Source organism: Drosophila sechellia, chromosome X, assembly GCF_004382195.2.
Source record: "Drosophila sechellia strain sech25 chromosome X, ASM438219v1, whole genome shotgun sequence".
Classification (NCBI taxonomy): Eukaryota; Metazoa; Arthropoda; class Insecta; order Diptera; family Drosophilidae; genus Drosophila; species Drosophila sechellia.
Window position 1 is genome coordinate 4,911,242 of NC_045954.1, and position 21,589 is coordinate 4,932,830.

Consider the following 21,589-nt stretch of genomic DNA (forward strand, 5'->3'; position numbering starts at 1 on the left):
TTCAATTGTTATCGGTTTATATATTTTTGCGGATAATGATCCAACACGGAGCTCACATATGTTCATTAAATTTAAAAACTTAAATTTTGCATTAGAGGTAAAAGTAAAAAAAAGAGGTTTCTCTGTAGGAGAATGTATCATTCCAAAGAAATGCAGAGAAATAAAGTGTGTTTCAAAAACTCACTGCTTAACCTCAAGGATTATGTTTCACTAGTGAAATTCACTTACTTTTTGCCCAAAACACTTTGTGCTGCAAATTCCCAACACTCGAGGCCCAAAAAAGTATGCAACAGAATTTTGCACTTTACTCATGTCAAAGTTGCCCTCACTTTTCCCCTCCTTTTCACCTTTTGAATTGTAAGTGGGCAAAGGTCTTGTCTGCAAAGAAAAAAAATGAGGCAAATATAAGTAAAACGTTTTATATAAATATATATGTGTCAGTAAAAGTATATGTGTAAAATAAGGAAACTTTTTGCGACCCATCTAACGTTTTTTTTCCCCACTCTGTTTCTTTTCAGGTGAGTAAACGCAATTTTCCTTGACCAGAAAAAGAACACATTGATCTGCAAAAGTGAAATCCTCTTTGATGTTCCATGCGGTTTCTTCACCCGGGGAAATCTATGAATATGTGTAGGGGGTCTTGTTTATTTATTTTTTTGGGGAAATGTATAATTTTTTGAGGTAAGTTCGTGCACCGGAAGTGCCGGAAGTTTGGCAAACTAAAGGATATAACGGAGCAAAAGGGCATTTTGCTAATTGCTTCATTAAATGTTTGCCTAATTTCGTTCGAATTAGCTGTGTGTCCAGCAGTGCCTCACGCACACCAACACACTACTGATAGACACACACACACACACACACACACACACAGAGGCACGCACAGCATCTTATTTGTGCTTAATGACTGCCACTCGAAATACCCATTAAACCACCCAACCACCCATTAGTCTGCCATCATTAGGTGAATCTCTTTTTCTCGATTTGCGCTCAACTGTTGTAACTGTTGCAGTTCATCTCCTGACAATGTAAGGAAATCGACGAAAAGCGTAGCTTCAGATAGAGCTTTTCACACTCCTACAAGAGAATTTAGAACACACCATATTTGATGCCAATAAGAGCGCGAATTAAGAGAGCGCGATGGTCGAAGAGAACAATTTGAAAAACGTAGGGCGAGGGGTTTGTTTTGTTTTCGGCTTACGTGATTGTTTTAAATGGTTTTAAACTTTTGAATCTTAAGTACTAGCTGGGGAATGCAAAATAAATAAATAAAATAAAAAAGAAATTTAATTGGTTTAATACTTTAATATGATATAATGATTTACATATAATATAATTCTTAAGGCATAACTTTTTTTTCTTTCCAAAAACAACTTTGTACATATCTCGGGAAATCGCAAAAGCGCTATTAAGCCGGCTAAACATGATCGCAATGCTTAGTCTATCGCGATTTTCCAGAGATTTTCACCTAATCAAAACACCAGAGCTTTTACTTTTTCACCACAGCGTTGCAAAGGAGCGAGGAAAAACATAGAGAGTTCGAGAGCAAGAGATGAAATGCCGAAGAAGAGATTTTTCGATGCAAATGCCATTCGGCTTTCCTCGCGACATTGGTATTAGTGCACACAAACATGCATACATATACGAACACACACATACATATAGGCACACAAGGCGGATGCTGACTGTTTGCAAAAAAGAAAATGGAACAGAAAGCACAACAACACAATGTTGCCCGCCATCTCTCCGTGTGTGTTTGTGTGTGTGCGTGCTTGTATGTGTGTGAGTGTTACTTGTGCGTTAGTGTGCGTGCTCGTTTCTGCTCGGCAAAACGAACGCTCGTCTGCAGCACTTATCTTCATGGGATAAATCTCGCTACTGGCCGCCGCAGTCTGTTTTCTATACGGGCGTAAAGCGGTCGTCGAGCACGGTTAACAGAAAAAATACAAATAAACAACAAAAAACAAACACCCCAACCAAAAAACAACAACAAAGATAACGAAGAAATAACGCAAATCAACGAAATATCAAAAATAAAAAAACCATAAATATTTGGCGAAAATAAAGTAATAATATTACCAATTAAAAAGAGAGAAATAAAGACGAATTAGAACAAGCGGCAAATGCAGAAAAGAAGCGAAAGGAGTTAGATAAAATTAGGTAGTCTTACCAAACAACACATGGGAAATCAAAAATTAAAAGTAATTACATATAATGAACTTGAATGAATTTCAAAATGTATACATTATACAAATTCGTGAAGATATCAATTATTAAAAACATAACCAGAGCAAAACGCGCGCCCAAAAAAGGGTGCTAGAAAAATAATAATATGAATATTTTTTATTCGCATCGCTTGAAATTTTTTTAAATATTTTTTTATTGTTCTTTGCCGTGTGCTAAGTGAAACAAAAAAAATCAAGATACAAAATTTATGTACATGAAAAAGAAAAATGTAAACAAATGCTAATAAATGAAAGACGTATGCGTGTGTGTGCGTGTATTTATTTGTTGTTTTCTTTGCGTGTGTGTGCGTGTGTTTGCTGAAGCATAAAAACAACAATAAAATATATTACAAACAAAAAAGAGCAAAAGCAGCGAAATGAGCTAAAGAAAAGTCCGGAAAATGGGATTGGGGAATATGAACAAGAAGCAGAGTGATAACAATTGCAATAAAAACAAGCACATAAACACCAACAGCAACAACAACAACCAGTGTGTGTGTGTGTGTCAGATATTTGTATTTGTGTGTGTCAACGAAATCATCATCGCAATCATTGTCTTCATGTTCAGTTTCATCATCGATAAGATATTCATTAAATAGGCTCTTCTTTTCGTTCTTTCGTAATTTTCCGATTTTCCGATTTTTCTTTGCGTCGGAGAAAGTGCTACGTACAATTTTTTCTTCGTTTGGTTAACTTCAATTTGTAGAATTATTCTTTTAATTCTACCAATTATTTCCTTCAGTTATTATACAACTTAAGAGTTTTATATTTATAAGATCTTGATAGAATGATTTCTTTTCATTTTGGTGTGCATATATTTCGTCATTTCACACATCTATCTTCAATCTTAAAATTCCTTTCAATCTAAATGCATTTGTGGCCTTAAGTTTTGATTATTATTATTATTTAACTGGGGACGGCACATCAGACGGCTCATCATCGAATTGCACCGAACTGGTGGACATAATTAAATCGGGCTTGTCCATACAATTGCGGGCTTTTGGACTTTAACCCGGAATCATCATCACTATGGGCAAACACCATTTATGGCTGCAACAATTTTGATTGAGCACCCAAGCGAATTTAACTCATTCAATAGCCTCAGACTGCAAAACCTTTTGTTCGACTAATTGTTTATGGATGGATGTTGTTGTTGTTGTTGTTGCTGCTTTGTGGCTGTTCCTGTTGCTGTGGGGTTATTGTTGCTATTGTCGCTGCAGCTCCAATCAATGGAGTCCATTTCGAAAGTGGATTTATGTTCCTTAATGAGGGGCAATGGACTTGCGGGTATTTGGTTGTGACAGATGCAAATGACTAATCTAAGCTTTTGCACCAGAGCACATACACATATACAAAACACTCACGTACATATACATATATATATATATATTTAGATAAATATATGTATGTATACATATATATAGAATTATATAGAGCATGCTATGCACGAGCACAGCTTCAAGGCAGAAGTTGTTGGCTGAAGCTTTTTGGCTTTAAATGTTCAATATTCAATTACAAACATGTTTGGCAATGGCGTGGCAATAATAAATAAGTGTATTCAATTAACTTTTAATCGTTTGATTAGACCCCTGGACAACTAAAATGTATGATAACATTTATTTCGTCGGAAAAATGTTAGCAAATGTGGTTGAAGCGAAGCATTGGAGACTAGGTCTTAAGCACAAATTAGCTCTCAATGACCCAACTCAAGTTCAAACTTCTTCTCTTTCCTTTTTTTGGGACTCTGGCTTGACCCTTGAACCGTTCCAGATAATTTCTTCCTTTTCGTTGGAAGGTGTTTGGATTATGGTTGGGGTAGCACACTTTATAAAGAGTTGGAATCACGGGGCAAGTTCCACTCGCTCTTTATTGCACTCACACATTTGGTCAGGATTTCTCTTTTTGAATCACTGTGACAAATTTTAATGTAATGCGCTTAAATTTACCAAAAATGGGTTTCAACTCTTTAGAAGTTGAAAATAAAGTGTTGAGTTAGTAAAGTATTTAAATAGGCAAAAACTTAATGATAGCCGTTTAAGAACTTATTTTTATTCATTTTTTTTGTAATGGAATTCCATACGGCGATTTTTTTCATGTGATGATTTTCGCCTTTTTCGGTTTTTTCCTAATTTTTTTTATTTTTACAAGTGAGTGAGTAAGTGTGTACGTTGATGTAAGAAGCAAGTGAAAATAAAGAAAAGTCGTGCCCGTTGTGCAAGCACTCAAAAGTGGCTGCACACACACACACATATACCCATACCCACACACGTACACCTGAGTTTCACCTGCATTCGTGGCACGTTCCTTGGAGCTTGTAGCTCCTCTTGGAGGTGTAGCAACCCCAGCCCACAGCTTCGTTTTCTTTCTTTGCTTTTTACTTGATATACTCGAGGCTTTCCTCTCCGTTTTTCCCCTTTTTTTTGTGAGGGGTTCTAGGCTAAGGTTTTCAACAAGCACTCGTCGTCATCGATGTTTGCACGTTTCGCTTTATTTATTTGGAAATCTTTTCTTATTCCGCTCTTCTTTCCCCACTCTGCCCTTTTCTCTTTTCACTGACAAAGTGTATTTGTATTTGCTTAAAAATCAATTACGTCATCATTGTAAAATGGCAATTGGATATATATAACGATGGCAACTCTGGCAGTTGGCTGGCTCTTACATAACGATGGCAACCCTGCCGCCAGGCGCTCTTTCATCATTTCGTTTATTTGTTTGTTTGTTTGTTTGTCGGCACTCTTCCACTCCACCACTTGTGTCAATACTTATCGGGTGATATTAACGTTACTGTGACTGGATACCCACTCCTCTGTGCCCCGAAAAATTTCCACCTGGCATCTGTTTGTGTCACATGTCCTTTGCTCCCCAACCCCAAAAATACCATCCGAAAATCTTCCTTATTGTTTGCGCCATATTTTATTTATGTTTTGTCAATTTTTGTGCAACTTTTGCTCGTCGCTTTGTCTGCTTGCCCTTTCACCCATAACCCTTGTGACCCCCTTCTTTCTACGCCCCAGCAGACTCATAGTAAATGTTATAACGCAGCGGATTTGACAGCTCCTTTGGGCCATTTCATTTGTGGCAAACTTTTTCAATGGCCGTCAAATTATGCAGCCAACATCCTAGCCATCTGACATTGAATGGTGTTTGTATGTGTCTCTGTGTGTGTTTGTGTGTGTGTGAGTGTGCGTGCACGTGTGCGTGTGTGACTGTAAGGGGGCGTGGCCATGGGGAAGTTCAAATTCATTCCATTATTGTTGTTTTGTGTCAGATACCCAATGGAATATCCCGGTGCTTATCATCGATAGGTTTGTGTGCTGACAATTGGAAGGGGAAATTGGTAATTGGATTGCTTCCAACTATTATTTCCTCGAAAAAATGTCATCGATATTTTGCTTTTATATAACAACATTAATATTATCTTCTTTTGCACATATGATAGATATTTGCATTCAAACAGAATGCAGCGATAAAATCAGGCTGATGAAAACAATTATATTTGAAAGTATACAAATTAAAGGGATTTCTTCTTTGCTAGTAAAAGGCCAGATTTCCAGCAAAATGACAGTGAAAAGAAGAATGCAAACGAGGAGTGCCAAGGTCCAATGTCGGTTTGTCTCTCCCCGGGATTATGGCCCATGCCCACGAATCGGGCAAAAACATATTCCAATCTGCTTCGTCCTGCCATCTTCTTTTTATCCAGCCATCCAGTCAACCAGCCATTCAATTCGAACAGATTTCGATGAACAAAATAAAAAAAAAAATATATGCAAAAACCCAGCTGAAAACTGTAATTCATTTAAGTGTTCCATTGAGTGGTGTGCCCAGTGTGTGTGGGTATGTTCCCCCATAAAATTTCATATTTTTAATGACCATCTGAAGGAAAGAAAAAAAAAAAAAGAAAGGTTCGAAGAATACAAGCGGTTCAGACTCTACCTGCCAGTCAGGCAGCCACCGAGCAAGGCCCCTCCTCACAAAAGGCATTCTTCGATGCGAAACTGAAAGCAAACATCATGTGCCGGGGCGATGGGAAATAAAATAAAATCCATATATGCATACTTTGCATATTAAAAATAGCATGGAAAGGAATTTGAATGCAAAAGGATATAATATGTATGTGGTACACAAAAGAGTCGGTTAAATGCAACATGCATGTAGAAATTCAGAAATTCGTTGAACTTTAAGCTCAATCGCTTTAATTTTTGGTTAATTATTTTGCAACTCCCGACCACAGTCTGCAAATCCTCGTCAGCCGCGGGCTTCTACTTCCACATCCACATCCATATCTACATCCACATCCTTATCCACTTCCACTTCCAGATGAACTCGCTCGTCTGCCGCTGAAGATGTTCTTAATGGTTCAGTTGTTTGCTCAGCAAATTGAACGAAAACAAACTTCAAAAGTTTGCACCACGGATATGCAGATGGCACGAGATGAAGAAGAAGTGCTGGAATGGAAGTGGTTTTCGGTCGGTTTTTCGGCGGCGTGGCTCTTCGGGGAGTAGTCTTCTCATGATTAAAGATCAGCTGAGCTTGTCACATGTGATTTTTCTAAAATGCAGACCATGTCCTTAGCATTTCTCTTTGATATGCAAGAATGCCAAGAATGTAATGCCCTGCAATGTATATTCTTACTGCATTTATTTTATAGTTCACATACTTTATATACCAGTTTTAAAACATTGACTATTCGCTGCAACTTGATGTTACGACATGATTTTTATTAATGACATTCCCGAGTTAATTTAACTGTGCTGGTTAATTTGATTGAGTTAATTGACACTCGATGCATTCCATTCGAATGGCAAACCCAATTCATCAGAGATATGCTGGATATGTACTCATGATGTCGACCGCGGAGTGCGTGGCATAATGATCTCATGTTTCCGTTGGTTTTTGCGGTCAGCTCGTGTATGCGGATTGCACAAATTGTTAACTCGGCCACTGGAACTAGTGCCCCCTGTTTCTCTCTCTACGTTTGCTTGCTCGATTTATGTATATGTTCGTTTGTATGCTGCTCATTGAGTTTGTTTTGTTGTATGTAATTGTTTTAAAATTGTCACACAATTGCTGCCCCTTTGGGGGCGGCGGTCGCTTTCGAGGGCGTGGCAAGCAACAAGGGCAAGGTTGCTGCAGTTGACAAGCCGCAGTGGCAAGCGTTTTAAAAATTTATGTTGCACAGGCAGTCAGGCGGCGCAAGGACAAAACTAAAGGGGATGCTACAGCAGCAGCAGAAGGTGCAGGACTCCAACTGGTTGGTTGGTTGGTGGGGTGGGTGGTTCAGGGGTTCCGAAAGGAGGTTAGTTAACATGACCTGCTGAGGTCCGAGCCGCGGTCCATGTGCTGCTGCATCCGGTTTCCACAACACACAACAATAAAACGAACGAATGACGCAACACTTATGTTGGTTTACTTTTGCTGCCAGCCCTTTTGCCGACTACTAGCCCCCCATCACCCCTTTTTTGGCCATACAATGAAGTGCCTCCAACAGTCAACAACAACGGCAGTCAAGAAAAATGTAGCTGAATTCCAGCAGCGTGACAGTTGCCGTTGAAATATATAACCTTCAATGCAGAGTGTCCACAGGGGCAGGCTCTACAATAATCTCAACCAACTGCTAGGGAATTTATATAAAATAAGGAAAAAAAAGGGGGGCACACACTAGGTTTGGAAAACTGCAGATATAAGTTTCAAAAATTAAAAGGAAATTCAGTGCTTAAAGCAAATTAAAGAAAAGTTTAGCGTTTAGGTAGTAGAACAGCTAAAAATTAGTTGCATTTTTTTTTAATGTGCAACTAGAGAATTTAGAGTGCGTCTTTCTTCAATTGTCGGCTTTTCCGCATTTTCATTTTGTTTGTTGCCTTTGCATGTGTTGACCATGACATGAACTCGTGTGTGACGAAAACAAATGACTGACGCAGATGTAATGGCAACCCTCTGCCAGCCGCTTCCTTCTTTTTCTAATTAAAGGCCACGTAGGAAAAATTGCACAAACTGTGGAATTTAATTTTATATATATAAAAAAAAAACAAAACGCAAAAAAAAAGACGTTTGAGAAAAATAGCGAAATGAAATTAATGGATCTCGTGTCTCTCCCCTCTATCTTTCTCTTTTTTGCGCTTCTGCTGTCTCGCTTCCTCACTTCTGGTGACCATAATCACAGCTGCATTGTACACAGCAATTAAAGCAACAACAAAAAAAGGGGGAAAAACTGAGGAAAAACTGATCGGAAAATCACGGAAAAACGGGGAGAAGGGAAAGTTTCTTGTTGTTTGCTTTTTAATGGTTTTCAATGATTAAATTGTTGATAACAATTTTAAGCTGCACTCGTTCAGGCAGCACTCATTCCCCATCAGACATCTCTCTCTCTCGCACTTTCTATATATTTATGTACGTCCCTCCTTAGCATCTTGTTGTTTTTGCTGCTGGCGACTAACTTTGCACTGACTATGGGCCATGTAAAGTTGAACGTGGGCATAACAATGTGCCCTTAACTTGGCCCACAGACTGCACTTTTGTGCCTCGTCTCTGTCTTACCCTTGTACAGCCGTCTCCGTCCCACTCTTCTCGACTCTCTTTCTCCCTCTATCCTGCTGTCCCTGTCAATTTCAATGTGCAATTACTTGGAATTTGTTTGAAGTTTTCCAAGCAGTTCAGCAGCCGGAAAAGTTTTTCCCTTTTTTTCCCATCTTTCTTATACTTTATATACATTAAAAATTTAATTAGAGAGTGCCTCGACATCAGAAATCAAAACAAATCGGGCGAAAAAGTTCTCTTTTAGCAAATTGAGCCGAATGAATTTTCGGTTTGAGTTGCTGCTGCATAATCCCTCCTCTGTGTCTTCCTTAATTTTATTGGCGGGATTTCATTAGCTGTGAGTTTTTTACTGTTCAAAGTTGAGCGTTTAATTTGTACAGCTTTTTTTTTGTTAATAAATCTGTCATAGATTACGGTGCTTAATTCGTTTTATTTGTTATTAATAACTCTATTGCATTTTTTTTTCTTTTCAATTTTGTAACTAATGATTTATTAAGATTTAAGTTGGTTAACAACTTAACGGTCGGAGTTAGGAAAAATTGGCAAAGTTAAAAGCCATTTCTTTCTGTGTCATGCCTTAAATAAACTCCTTTATTTCGTATATCCTGTTTGGCCGCCTCAATTCGTTTCGCGGCTTATGCATTCTCCTGTGTTTTGTCCTCCTCCGCTTTGGGGGTCCATTTGGGACCCGAAGCCCGCTTTGTCATGCTAAGGGTTAAGCCCAAGTGGTTAGAAAGAGGATTTAAGAACGGGGTTGGGCATAAATAACGACACGTTGTGCATTTTGATGGGAGCCCGGAATTTTCGGATTGGGGATTGGTCACGGTATATTACTGGGGGTTAGAAACGAAAAAAAAAATAGGATGAGATTGCGAACCTGACTCCTGTTTTGCCCTTTTCAGCATCATTGCCCCACTGTCGGTCTCAAAAAAAAAAAAAAAAAAAAAAACTAAAAAAAAGGAAAAAGGGGTAGCAGTGTAAAACCACACGAAAATGTTTTTATGATTATTATTCGTACACTTTTCGTTGATTTTTATGGTTATTACGACTTTGATGTCAGTTAAATGCCCGTAAATATTCATCGAAGTTATATTGAACAGATTCAATTGAAACTTTAACCTCGCAAAAGGGCATGGGCATGAGCATGGGCATGGGCACGGGCACTTTGCGTTAGCCAATGAAGTTGTTTACATTGGAGTTGATGTCCATTCAATTTTCATGGCTGTCAGCTTATCAAATATGCGAAATATTTCGAAATATTTCAATTGCATAACAGTCGTCCGACAATCCCAATAGTAATCGTTATAATAATGACAGCGGGGAGTCCAAAAACCATTCAACTGGTAACTGGCAAACAAAATAAAACGCATTCGAATATATTTGATGTTTTGACCATTAAAAGTGCAACAAAATCTCGAATGCAAACAGTTTCACAGAGTGATCTGGGGCAAAGCCCAACAATATCCTTGCACAAATAGTGCAACATGTTCAATGCATAAACAAGCATATTTCTTCTTACTCCAAACTCAAATTTCACCATGAATAAGACATGAGTTTGAGTATGAAATAACTCACATTTATGCACATTCAGTTGCCAGACAGTTTGAATTGGCTTTTTTGGGGTAACTTATCGATTGAATTGAGAATTGGGAAGCGAACGGAGTCGAGTCGAGTCGAGTGAGACGAGTTTCCATTGGATATCTTCAATAATTCATCGGATTTTTTAGGCAAAAGCTAAGCTTTAAAAGAGAGAGTTTCGAGCATTGCAAACATTTTTACTGTCGTCCCTTATCATTGGTTTAAAAAGTTTCTCTTCGCCATTTATTTTTGAGGGCTTTACGAGCTGTTCTATGGAGCTGACACTCCCTCGGGGTCTCGAGTTTTATGTTTCTTTTATGAATTCGAAATTTCGACACACTCACACCGATGCCAAAAATGCCATTGCAAACTTTTCACACACACGCACACAGCACAATAAACATAAAAAATAAAAAACGAAGCTAGAACTTTGGTCCACTATCTGCTTTTCTGCTGCGGCCAGATCTGCTGTAAATAATTATTTATATTAAATACTCTATATAAGAATTTTGTATATATACATATATAAACGTAAATGTACTGGTATGTGTATGTGTCAATGTATGTGCGTTTGCCTGTCTATTACTTAAAATACAACTACAAAAGCACCTAAAAATCTTTAAATCAATCAAAAATGAGATATATATATATACATATATATAAATTAGGTATTTAATTTATGCAAATGAAAAGTGCGCAAAAGGCGAAAGAAAACCGACAAAACAAACGACAAGCAAATTCGAAATTAATTTGCATTGAATAACAAAGGAACCGCTTCGGTTTCAATTTCACTTCCAGCCAAGGATAAACCCCTAGACAAGATAAAAAGAGAAAAAAAAAAGCCGAGAAAAAACACCGACACAAAAGAGAAGCCAAATGAGGGAAAATGAAGTGCCAAAGTGTTGAAAATAAAGCGAAAGCCAAGAGACGAAATTGAAATAGAGTATAAAAGGTTTTTCCGCTCAATTTTAATCGGTATCGCGCGTTCACTTCCGTTCCGTTTCGTTACGTTTTGTTTGGCTACGATCTGCGTTCGCCTTAGCCCAGCCGTTTCCGTTTCCGTTCCGTTCCGTTTCGTTCCGTTTCCGCTCGGCAAACATTTAAATGGCTACCAGCTGCTGCTTATGATGGAGACATTCCTCGTCCTGGGCCTGTGTTTCATCCTGTACGAGGCATTGGATTTCTTTCAGGGCTGCATCCACAGTAATACCCCATCGCCCAGCGATCAAATCGAAGCCTATCGCCGCGAACTCGACGAACAGCGCCAGCAGCAGCAGCAGGAACAATTCCTGGCGGGATTGACGCCGTTGCTAGGCGCTCAATTTGCCGCTGCCGCCGCCGCCGCGGCCGCTGCCGCCGGTTCGCAGTCGACGTTGGGCAGTACGACCACGCCCACCGCCTCCACGGCCAGCGTGATAAGTGATTCATACGATCAGGAATCGCAATCGCAATCGCAATCTCAATCGCAGTCCCAATCGCAGTCCAATCAAAATCAACAGCATTCGCTAAGCACGCCTGGCCTGTTTCGTCCCGCCGCCTTGGGCTACTACGATCCGGAGGATCCGTTGCATGCCACAAACTCCCTACCGCGCGACTTTTACTATCTGCAGCAGCAGCAGCTGAAGAACAAGGTCAGCTCAAGATCGCTACTCTCCAAGTTCTCATCGACCAACTCGGATAATCGCATACATCCGGAGGCTGGAGCCGGTTCAGGCCATCATCATAGTGTCCTGGGGGCAGCGTCTGTTATAACAAGTCAACCTTTACCATCTGGCGGTGAGATACCATCCAGTCTCTTCGATCAGCCGGGACAACCGGCTGTGGTGGTGCCACCACTGCAACTGCAACCCTCATCACCACTATTTGTGGAGCTTAAAAGGGCCATTATAAGTCAGAATCAGAGATCCCAACCGATAAAGTATCAGGCGAGAGAAGCAATCGAAGAGCCACAGTGCCCTCAGTGCGAGGAAGAGCAGATACAGTATTTGGCAGAGACTTTGGACGATCTTGCCGAATCCGAAGATCAACAGTATTCGCCAGCCGAAGAAGAGGACGACGACGAAGAGGAGGAGGAGGAGGAGCAGAACGAAGAGCAGGAGGATCGGGAGGAGCAGCATCCCTACGTGGGAGGAGCAACCAGTGAGCCGGATATTTGTGCCGCCACACGACAACAGCTAACCAGGATTCATCACATCGCCATTGACGACATCGCCACCGGACAGGAGCATCATCATCATCATCACCACCATCTCAGCATTTCGGGACAGGCAACGTCGTTGGGCGCCAATTCTCACGCAGACTTCAGGGAAATCGAGTGCGAGCGACTGCGACGCAAGTGCGTTAGCGTTAAGCGCATCTATAGCATATCGGAAAAGTTCTAATTCAGATTCAGATCAGATCACTACTCAAAACTCAATTCGATATCTCAGCTCTCATACCTGTACAGCCCTTCACCATATTGCACTTCAATCGATCAATATCTATGTATACCGAAACCAAAATACAAAATCAATCAAAATCGAGAATCGAAAATCGTCAAATCAAAAATCGAAGCCAAATCAAATCGAAATAAATGCAAAATCAGTTTTCAAATTCCGCTCACCAACAATCGAACCAAATGCAACCAAAATCACAAAATTGCCCAAAGCGAAACACCCCACACAAGGTTAGCAAAAAGTTAAAAACCATAAGCCAACCAGCTGAAAAGAAACAAGAAACCAAGTCAAACAACAAAAAAAAAAAAAAAAAAAGGAAACCCAAACCAAAAAGCCAAAACCGACACAACAAATAGAAGAAAAAAGAAAAAAAAAAGCCAATGAGAATTTTTCAAAAAATATTTCGCACAGCATATCTCGAACATTATTATATTTTTCGCCTTTTTGTTTTCTCACCTGCTTATATTCACTGTTTCTCTCACCTGTTCTTTATGCCCTTCACCCTTCACCACTGGTTTGGTCTACGGCTTGCACTGTTCACCTTAGTCCTATCTCACATTGATTAAATCTAATTATATTCCGCATATTTCACGATAAAAAAAAGGTTGCCTCTCACCCTAAATAATCGAAAAAATGATATACCACAATAGCCAAACTTGCTCAGAGGACTGGTCATATTTTTCACACCAATCTGCACTCTTTTTTTCCTTCGAAACTCAATAACATTTCTTCCACTTTCACCTAACAGGACAAGAAGTTTTGCACCAAGCCCACTTTTTTTGTACGTAAATCACGTGATTTTTTATCTTCATTGTCCACCACATACGAACACCCGAAAATCCAACTCAACTCCAACTTCTCTCTCTTTATCTCTCTCTCACTCTCGCTCGGACACACATACACGCTCACACACATAAGCCACCGTCAATTTGTCACCTGTTTTTTCTCTCTCTGCATCGTTAAGCCCGGCTCTAATAATTCCCAACTTTTTGCAGCTGCGAAGTCACTCAACACAATCGCACACGTGTGGTGTGCAAAGAGTACTAGTAAGGTTACATCCAAAACTACTTAAACATACAGATTCTTGCATATTTTATACTATTCTATTTAGTTTTTATTTCATATTTCCTCTTTATGGGTTCGGATTTTTGTGTATGTCGCTCGTAGAGAGAGTGAGAGAAGGAGAAGGGGCACAGTTTAAAATTCTGGCCCTTCCATGTGGTTGGCCCTCCTCTCGAAACTTTTTACTTTTGTTTAGATTGTTGGTTTAACTTCCCTTTAATTTTTCTAGTTTCAGTTTCTGCTTCTTCTCCCTGCAATTCTCCTTGCTTCGCTTTTTTCGTTTTGTTCGCTTTTCCCTTTTTTGCTGGCTTTTTTTATCCTGGGAGAATTCTCCGGGTCTTAGCCACTTGGGGGACTGGAACAACAAATATGCTAACTAGTTGGCTTTGGCCAGGTCCTCTGGCGTCCCAGTCTCCTCCTCATTCCTGGCCGGCCTGGCTTTTAAACCTCTGCTTTCGAGTGTTATGCAAAGTAAATTGTACATAATTGTCAGGACTAGCAAAACACATACACCCAGCCACAGCCAGACGCTCTCACATATATGCAAATGACGGGAGCTGAAGACGGAGGACAATGACTAATTTTGCTGTCATTGTTGGAGGAGAAATGAAAAAAAAAATAAATAAATAAAAAATCAAATAGGTGAAGGAGAAAGGGGAAGCAGGGAAAGAAAGGAGGAAGAGCTGTAGAGCATTACTATCATATCTTACAAATTGTCGCAGCAGATTCCCTATCTGCCCTATATAAATGTATGTACATATACGTACATATTTGTCGGTATATACATACATATATCCTTTCAATTATTCGATATGTGGTAGAATTTTCTTGTTGTATTCTTTTATTTCTTGGACCTCGTTTTCATCTCCAGTGACCATGTGTGTTTGTCTATCCTTGGCCCGCATCAAGTTAACTTTACCCACATGTCCTTTCTCATCTCCATGCCCCCTTTTCTCCTGCTCCTCTTCCCATTTCCCTGCTTTCAACCATTTGTCTCTCCCTTTTGTGCTCAGCGTTCAACGTTCAACGTTCGTAATCTTTTGGTCTTTTCTTCATCATCGTTTAGCTTGATGTGGTTTTGCCCGACTTAATCAGTTTTACTATTGTTTGTTTTTACCAAGCACACACGCACACACTCACACACACAGCTACCCTTTTTCCAATTGCCTACGTATGTGTGCGTGTGCATATACATGTACTCCACATTTAACAAATATATGTACACATGCGTTCAACATAATAGGTCACAAGATGGGAATATTGATGAGAATATCTAAAGTATCTATAGAATATAGCTGGTTCTGAATTCAGGCTTTTCTAATTTTACTTGAATGCTTAAAGAATCTTAAGCATGTGATTTTAATGTGCGCTATTATTTCGCCCACATCTGTATGTTCGCGCAGAAAAGTATGCTATGATTTTTGTTTTGTGTTCGACAGGCAGGAACTGGCCATTATATTGTGTGTATGTTGCGGTACCTATGCGAGTGTGTGCGTGGGTGCGCGTGTGTGTGTGTGCTGTGTATGTGTATGGGAATATTTGCCATAAATGCTGCATCATGGCAAGTATTTAAGCCATTGAGAGGCATTTCTGCTAACCCAGAAACACATTCATCTCGGCCTTTCTGCTTGCCGCTGGTTCATTCAAGGGCAATATTCTTCTGCATCATTAACCCGCTGCCGACCGCCGCTATGAGAATGGATAGATGACACACAGCCATGCAGTCACGGTCAGCTTAACCCATTCGTGCCCGTGTGCCTAGTTCTTTGCGAAAATTTCACAAAATCGAATCAATAGTCTTCCGTCCGAGTGAAATTAATTTTGCTAATTTCGCAAATTTAAGTGAAACAAATGCTCTCTACTTAAACTCAACTTAATTTACCCTAATCCTAGTGTGTCTGTGTGTGTGTGCGCGTTTTAACCCCCACTCATCTATCGTGGGTTAATTCCCAAAGACGTATTAGCCCGTCGAAATTTATCCAACTCAATTAATCTCAGCGTTCTGTTCTCTGACTTTACAAAATTGATAGCTTCGTGCGAGAAGGCGTGGCGGTGGCGCCTCTATTGTGATTTATACCCGATTTCGCTGCGTGTTTCGCTTAGTTTTTATCCTTATCTGTTGATTAAAGTATACGAATATTTGAGATATTCAACTTCACTGCGCGAAATCCCTAGATCATAAAGCAGTTAATAATTTATCTTAAATAAAGCAGTTCTACCACTGCCTTTCAACCCATTGTTTTTGATTACTTGTGTGGCTAATTATTTTTGCAGCCGCAAATGCGACAGGATAAAGTTGACTTTTAGTTGCACCGACTGCCGTGCATATTTAATTCATGTGAAGAGTGAGCGTAGCGATAGAAAAAACTTTGTGTGCTCTATCAACTGCGGCTTAATAATATAGTCTACATATATATATAGTCTATATATCCTTCTGTCTGCGGTCTGCAGTTTTAACTTGTTGAATTGACAGCAAACAAAAAGGCGAGGAATACACGGAAAAGTTGCCACCACAGGATGGCTAAAATACATACACACATATACATTATGTACATTTTATATGTGCTGCAAGTTTTAATTCCGCCAAGCTCGAAAAGTCATCATCTATGCCATTGTCAACTTGAGTTCATGTGTGTGTGGGAGTGTGCGAGTGTGTGTGTTTGCTGCTCTGTCTGTCTATGTGTGGATTTTTACAAAATATAACTATCTAAGTGAATTCAGCGCCCAGCTTCTTCTTGTTGCCAGCATTGGCGACACGACCCTTCAGCGATTGCACCGCCAAATTGGGCAGACATCCGCGCTTCTGCAGATCATCTAGTTTGACCGTGATCACCGTATCGATTTCCTTTTGCCGCTGCGCCTCGGCTGCCCTCTCCCTTTCGAAGGCCAAGTGCTCGTCCTCCAGTTCGCGGCGACGAGCCTTCTCCCGCTCCTCGATTTGGCACGAGACACTGGAGCGCAGACAGGCCTTCTTGATGGCCTGCTCCTCGGCCTCTCGCTTCATTTGCTCCTCGTGCTTCTTTCGATACTCGATCATCTCCTTCAGTTCGCGTTCACGCTGCACATAGTAGCAGGCCTTCATCTGGCTGAGATGCTCCATTTGCTCCATATTGGCCCGCTTGAGTTCGGCGGCCATTTTGCGCTCCTTTTCGGCAGCCTTGCGTTCGTTTTCTCTGTACTTCCGTTCGAGGCGTTCGTGTTCCGCCAGGAAATGCATCTCCTCGCGATTATCCTTGGCATCGAGAATCTTTTGGCCCACTGCAAAGAGGACATCCCGCTTGCGTTTCTCGTCCGCCGCGATGGCCTCGCGTTCCGCTCGCTGTTGTCTCAATTGCTGCTCCTTGAGCTTTAAATACTCGTACGCCCTGTTCTCATCCCTTTGATCCTGCTCGCACATCATCCGTACGAAATTGCGATGCAATTTCGTGTACTTATTCAATTCATCGCGGTAGGCCAGCTTACGGCGCGATTTCATCTCGCCCTCTGCCAATTCAGCCTTTTTATACTCATCGACGGCGGCCCGCAAGTCTCGCGCCTCCAGACGCAGCCGATCCTGGGCCATGAAGCGCAGCTTTTCGCGATCAGAGATTTGCTCACGCACTGCGTTGCCAAATTGCCGGCGCCTCTCCTCTTCGGCCTGATCTTGCTGCTCCACCGTGCCCCATTTGGCATTGTTGTAGTCGCGATTCTTGCGGGCCATCTCCTCGTCGTGATCCAGTTGAATGCGATTGAGGAGCTTCCTTTCCTGAATCTGAGCCGTCCACATGGCACTGCATTTGGCCTCGGATATCGCACGCGTGGCATCCTTCACTCGCACATCTGATTCGTATTTGGCATCCAGGGCGCGGTGGAGTACCTACAGTGGGTGCGTTGTTAATCGATTGTAATCTGCTGTTTATCCTATTGCCATACTGATGGTTACCATAATGGTTAAACCAAAAACTACCTGCAATCGTTTGGCCTCCACCCGCCGATCCTCGTTGACATCCTCATCGGCCTCGTCATCATCCCTCTTCTGCGCCTCGCGTTCCTTCTCCCTGCGCTGCTCATCAATGTCGTGGAAATAGTTGCGCATACGTTCCGCTTCGGCTGTGTGATATTGCTGCTCCTCCATCCGGCGATCCTGTTCCGCGCGACGCTCCTCGGTGGTCCGCGGTCTGGAGGCCCTCATGCGATCCAACTCGCACTGCGAGAGCTCCGCATAGCCCTTTGATTCCCACGATTGGCCCTTGATGTGAAAGAACGTGGCCTTGGCACCATCGTATTTGCGGGCTCGCGGTGGCGCCTTACCGCCACCCACCGCCGTCTTCAGTCCAGGCATGGTCACTGGATTCGGTAGCCGTGTGCCCGGCGGCAATGGTCGCCTATGGACCTTGGGCTTCACGGGTCTATCACGGCGTACGCCACACAGTGGCTCCTCGTCGACCGTCGATAGTGGTGGCGTTTCCAGATAAATCGGCTTCTTTAGTCGATCATAGCAGTCCGCGTGCAGTTTCATGGCAGCTCGCGAACGACATGGCATCACCATCGGCATCTTGACGTATTCTATTCTATATGTATATCGCGCTTCAAATTGCTGATGGCCAGAGGGTTGGGGTGGCAATCGCAATAGCAGATTTCTCGCTTAGCTGTTTGGTTTGTTCCTATGTTGAGTTGTTGGCGTCTGTTTGTGTTATTGCTCGGAGGCTCTTCTTTTGTTTGCTTGTGTCGTATGTTTCGTTTGTTTATCCAATCGAATCTGGCAGGTTAAACCTACATGGGTTCAAAGCTTGCTGGGGAGGGCATTACAATTACAGGGTATTTGCTGGGAATGCAGGCTCACATGACCATTTTGAATCTTTCTGTGCTTTAACTAGAGTTCATAGAGTTCCTTTAATGCATTTGAGTATCCCAAAATTAAACATGCTCGTGTACGCTGCTTCTACTTGTTAACACCTGACCACTTGAGTGTCGTTTTTGTCGAGTGGCAGGTAAGAAGGAAAAACTAAAGGAAAACTGTGGGAGTGGAAATATGGAAAGCTAGTTGGGGGAAAAAGAGAAAGGCGGCTGCTGCTGCTGCATTTACTTCCGCCTGCTTTGCTTGCATTCGAAGGCGTTGATGCTTGCATTTTGGAATAGCCCCGACAATTTGCATTCTTTGTATGTGCCACGCCCATGGCACGCCTGCCCCACCGCCGCCACTCCCTTCGAGATCCAGCCACCAGGTAGGTGGCATGAAAATTTAATTACACGCCTCGCTGAAACGCAGTGCCTGAATATAGGGGTCGGTGGTTACTTTTTTTTTTTATATATATATTTTTTTTGTAAAAACCTCGCTATTGCCTGTAGATTAGGTCTTACCAGAAAAAAAGGATAATGGAGGAATATATAGTTAAACAAGCTGGGTTTTAAGCGTGACTATAACATCGCAGTTATTTTTCGGTATTTTGGTATATGTATGTATAACTTAACTAGCCGAGTCTTTTGTGCACTCGATACTGACCAAGTTCAAGTTGAGTCGTCAGATGACGAATGCTGGAAGAGAATTCGAAACCGAAACCGAACCGAATTGACTCAATATCCAGCCCCTAGTGTTTGTCTTGTCTATTTGTGTGGTGGTGCTCCTGTTGCCGGGGGCACAAAGAGCCATCCTCCATCTACTCCAAAGCTCGACACCCAATACACAATACTCGAGATCACGATGAGATGGTGTGGTGGCCGTGGGCCAAAATGGTTGCTTCACCATGGACAACCAACAGCGACCACATCGCCCATGGGCTCCGCCCGAAATACACTCCTGTTCGCCAGACATCAATAATACCGATGTTTCTCGCATCGGGCTGAGCGTGAAGTTTTTGCCATAAATATGAATTATTTTTTTGTAAGCGGCTAACAATCATATTACGTACTATACATACGAAAAGGGGGCGGGGCGGGGGCAGCATCGTCTCCGCAAAACTTTTCTCACATTTCAATGGCAATAAAAGTGATTTAATAAGGCGCAAAACAGCACAACAAAAAGGGGCAAAAGGGGGCGTAAAAATTTGGGCAAGCCAGCCAGAAAAGCGAAATCAATTTGATTTGTCGCCGTAGACGACGACGTCAACGCGGTGGGCGGACGACCCACCGACCACGCCCATTGCGTGTGATTAAGTGCGCGTTTAATGTGCACGCCATGGCCATAAAACAAATTGTATGCAATCCTGCCACCGAAAGCTTTCGCAATTTACTCCCCACACCTCTGGAGGAGATTTACCCGGCTCCATTTGTGTGCGTGTGCGTGTGCAATGCTACTACTACCACTACTACTACAACTATAGCCTCCGTGGGTTTATTCCTCTTTTTCGCAATCCTTCTCCATTTCCGAGTTCCGTAACTGATTTTGACCCGTAGTCCGTTGGGGAGGCTAAAAACTTTTACAGCTCTTGCTCTGTGCGAGCGCTTTGAAATGTAAATACGGCTCATTATTTCCAATGCCTTGCCATTCATTTGCAAAGTTTCCAGTTTGCCATGGCCCCCACACACACTAGCACACACACACACACACACACACACACACACACACACACACACACACACACACACACACACACACACACACACACACACACACACACACACACACACACACACACACACAGCTGCAGCAGCAGCAGCATCACAATTTTTAAATACACACCAGTGGACCTCCGCTCACATGCGTACAGTCACCATGGGATAATTTCCGGTCCACTGAGAATGATTCCTTGGGCATTTAATCGTGAAAGTCATATAAAATCACGCCTTATCCAAAACTGCCTTTTAGGGTGGCAATTGCAAGATTGCAATCATCGATTGCAATCGAAAAGTTATTTGCAACCCATCGGTACACATCGATATCCGAAAAAAACTTTCACGATAAATGAATGTCACAATATACATATATTGTAATTAAATCCAATTTACTGGACTCTTGAACCCACTGTGCTGGATGGCAGGAGTCTGTGGCCATCGGTTCACCTTTAATTAACTGTAATGCCATCAGGCAGCAGGACATCCGTTGGTCAACGTGTGTGTAATGCCCTTTTGCTTACCCTACAGCATTTGCCTTTTTCCTCTACCCAGAAGCAGGAAATGTGTGTGTGCGAAAGGTTTATTATTTTCACTTAATTTTTGCTAGATTTTTTTTTTTTTTTTTTGTTTACTTCAGGTTCCAGAACCTTTTGGCTCCGGCCATTCAATTTACGTGCCTCTAGGACGGTCCCTGCCCCAAATGGCAAATCATCACACAGACAGAAAAATAAGAAAGGCAGGGAAAGCGATGGGAAACCCTTCGAGGAAAACGAGAGCCAAGAAGCGGAATGTGGAATCTTGTTTGTATAACCAGAGCTGCGGCAAAATGTTGCTCATATTGACTTGGGGGGAGGTTCGGATGACTCGGCAGGTGGATCGCAGTGTCCTTCCACGCTGGTAAATGGAGCGGGTGTGGAGAGTGTGGAGAGGGAAAAGGGAAACCATCAGGCTTTCTGCCAAAAAGGGACAAAGTCAGCGACAAAGGAATGTTTCGCCTGCTGAACAATGGCAAATAATTCATAACTGGGCTCAAAAGTTTGATTTAGCTGCAGTTAATACACTGAGCATCCCCCTCATCATCTCCCTCTCTCCATCTCTCTTTTTGAGCTCCCCTCTCTGTTGGATTGTGGAGGGGGGACATATATCTCAGGCTCCACTCGCTCATCCAGTTGGCCATACGTCGGTTTGCATAAATTTTACCCATGGCCAAGGAGGACTCGAAACGTA

At 41.9% G+C, this 21,589-nt stretch overlaps 3 protein-coding genes across 10 annotated transcripts in view; 2 read left to right on the plus strand and 1 right to left on the minus strand.

Moving 5' to 3' along the window:
• Positions 1-21,589, plus strand: part of LOC6612435 (neurobeachin) — a 159,074-nt gene that overhangs the window by 71,631 nt on the left and 65,854 nt on the right. The gene's annotated exons all lie outside the window — the stretch shown is intronic.
• On the plus strand, positions 1,319-12,734 carry LOC6612439 (drebrin-like protein). Of its 2 annotated transcripts, none has more exons than XM_002036911.2 (2): positions 1,319-2,157; positions 11,133-12,734. In XM_002036911.2, exon 2 carries the CDS (start codon positions 11,459-11,461, stop codon positions 12,713-12,715), a length of 1,257 nt encoding a protein of 418 aa, XP_002036947.1. In that variant the 5' UTR covers positions 1,319-2,157; positions 11,133-11,458; the 3' UTR covers positions 12,716-12,734. The 2 variants fall into 2 exon arrangements, with proteins under 2 accessions (XP_002036947.1, XP_032580527.1); XM_032724636.1 differs by having other exon boundaries at positions 1,319-2,063.
• On the minus strand, positions 16,381-18,817 carry LOC6612438 (trichohyalin). Its single transcript, XM_002036910.2, has 2 exons — positions 17,778-18,817; positions 16,381-17,687 (listed from the first exon to the last, which is right to left on the minus strand). The coding sequence occupies exons 1-2, from the start codon at positions 18,363-18,365 to the stop codon at positions 16,539-16,541; spliced, it is 1,737 nt and encodes a 578-aa protein (XP_002036946.1). The 5' UTR covers positions 18,366-18,817; the 3' UTR covers positions 16,381-16,538.

What these genes read in the sequence shown, in the direction of transcription:
- LOC6612438 (XM_002036910.2), bottom strand. Translation starts at nt 18,365, where the DNA reads ATGCCGATGGTGATGCCATGTCGTTCGCGAGCTGCCATGAAACTGCAC. An exon ending in TGGAGGCCAAACGATTGCAG is followed by an intron (nt 17,688 to 17,777) that starts GTAGTTTTTGGT and finishes CACCCACTGTAG; the next exon opens with GTACTCCACCGCGCCCTGGA.
- LOC6612439 (XM_002036911.2), top strand. Translation starts at nt 11,459, where the DNA reads ATGATGGAGACATTCCTCGTCCTGGGCCTGTGTTTCATCCTGTACGAG.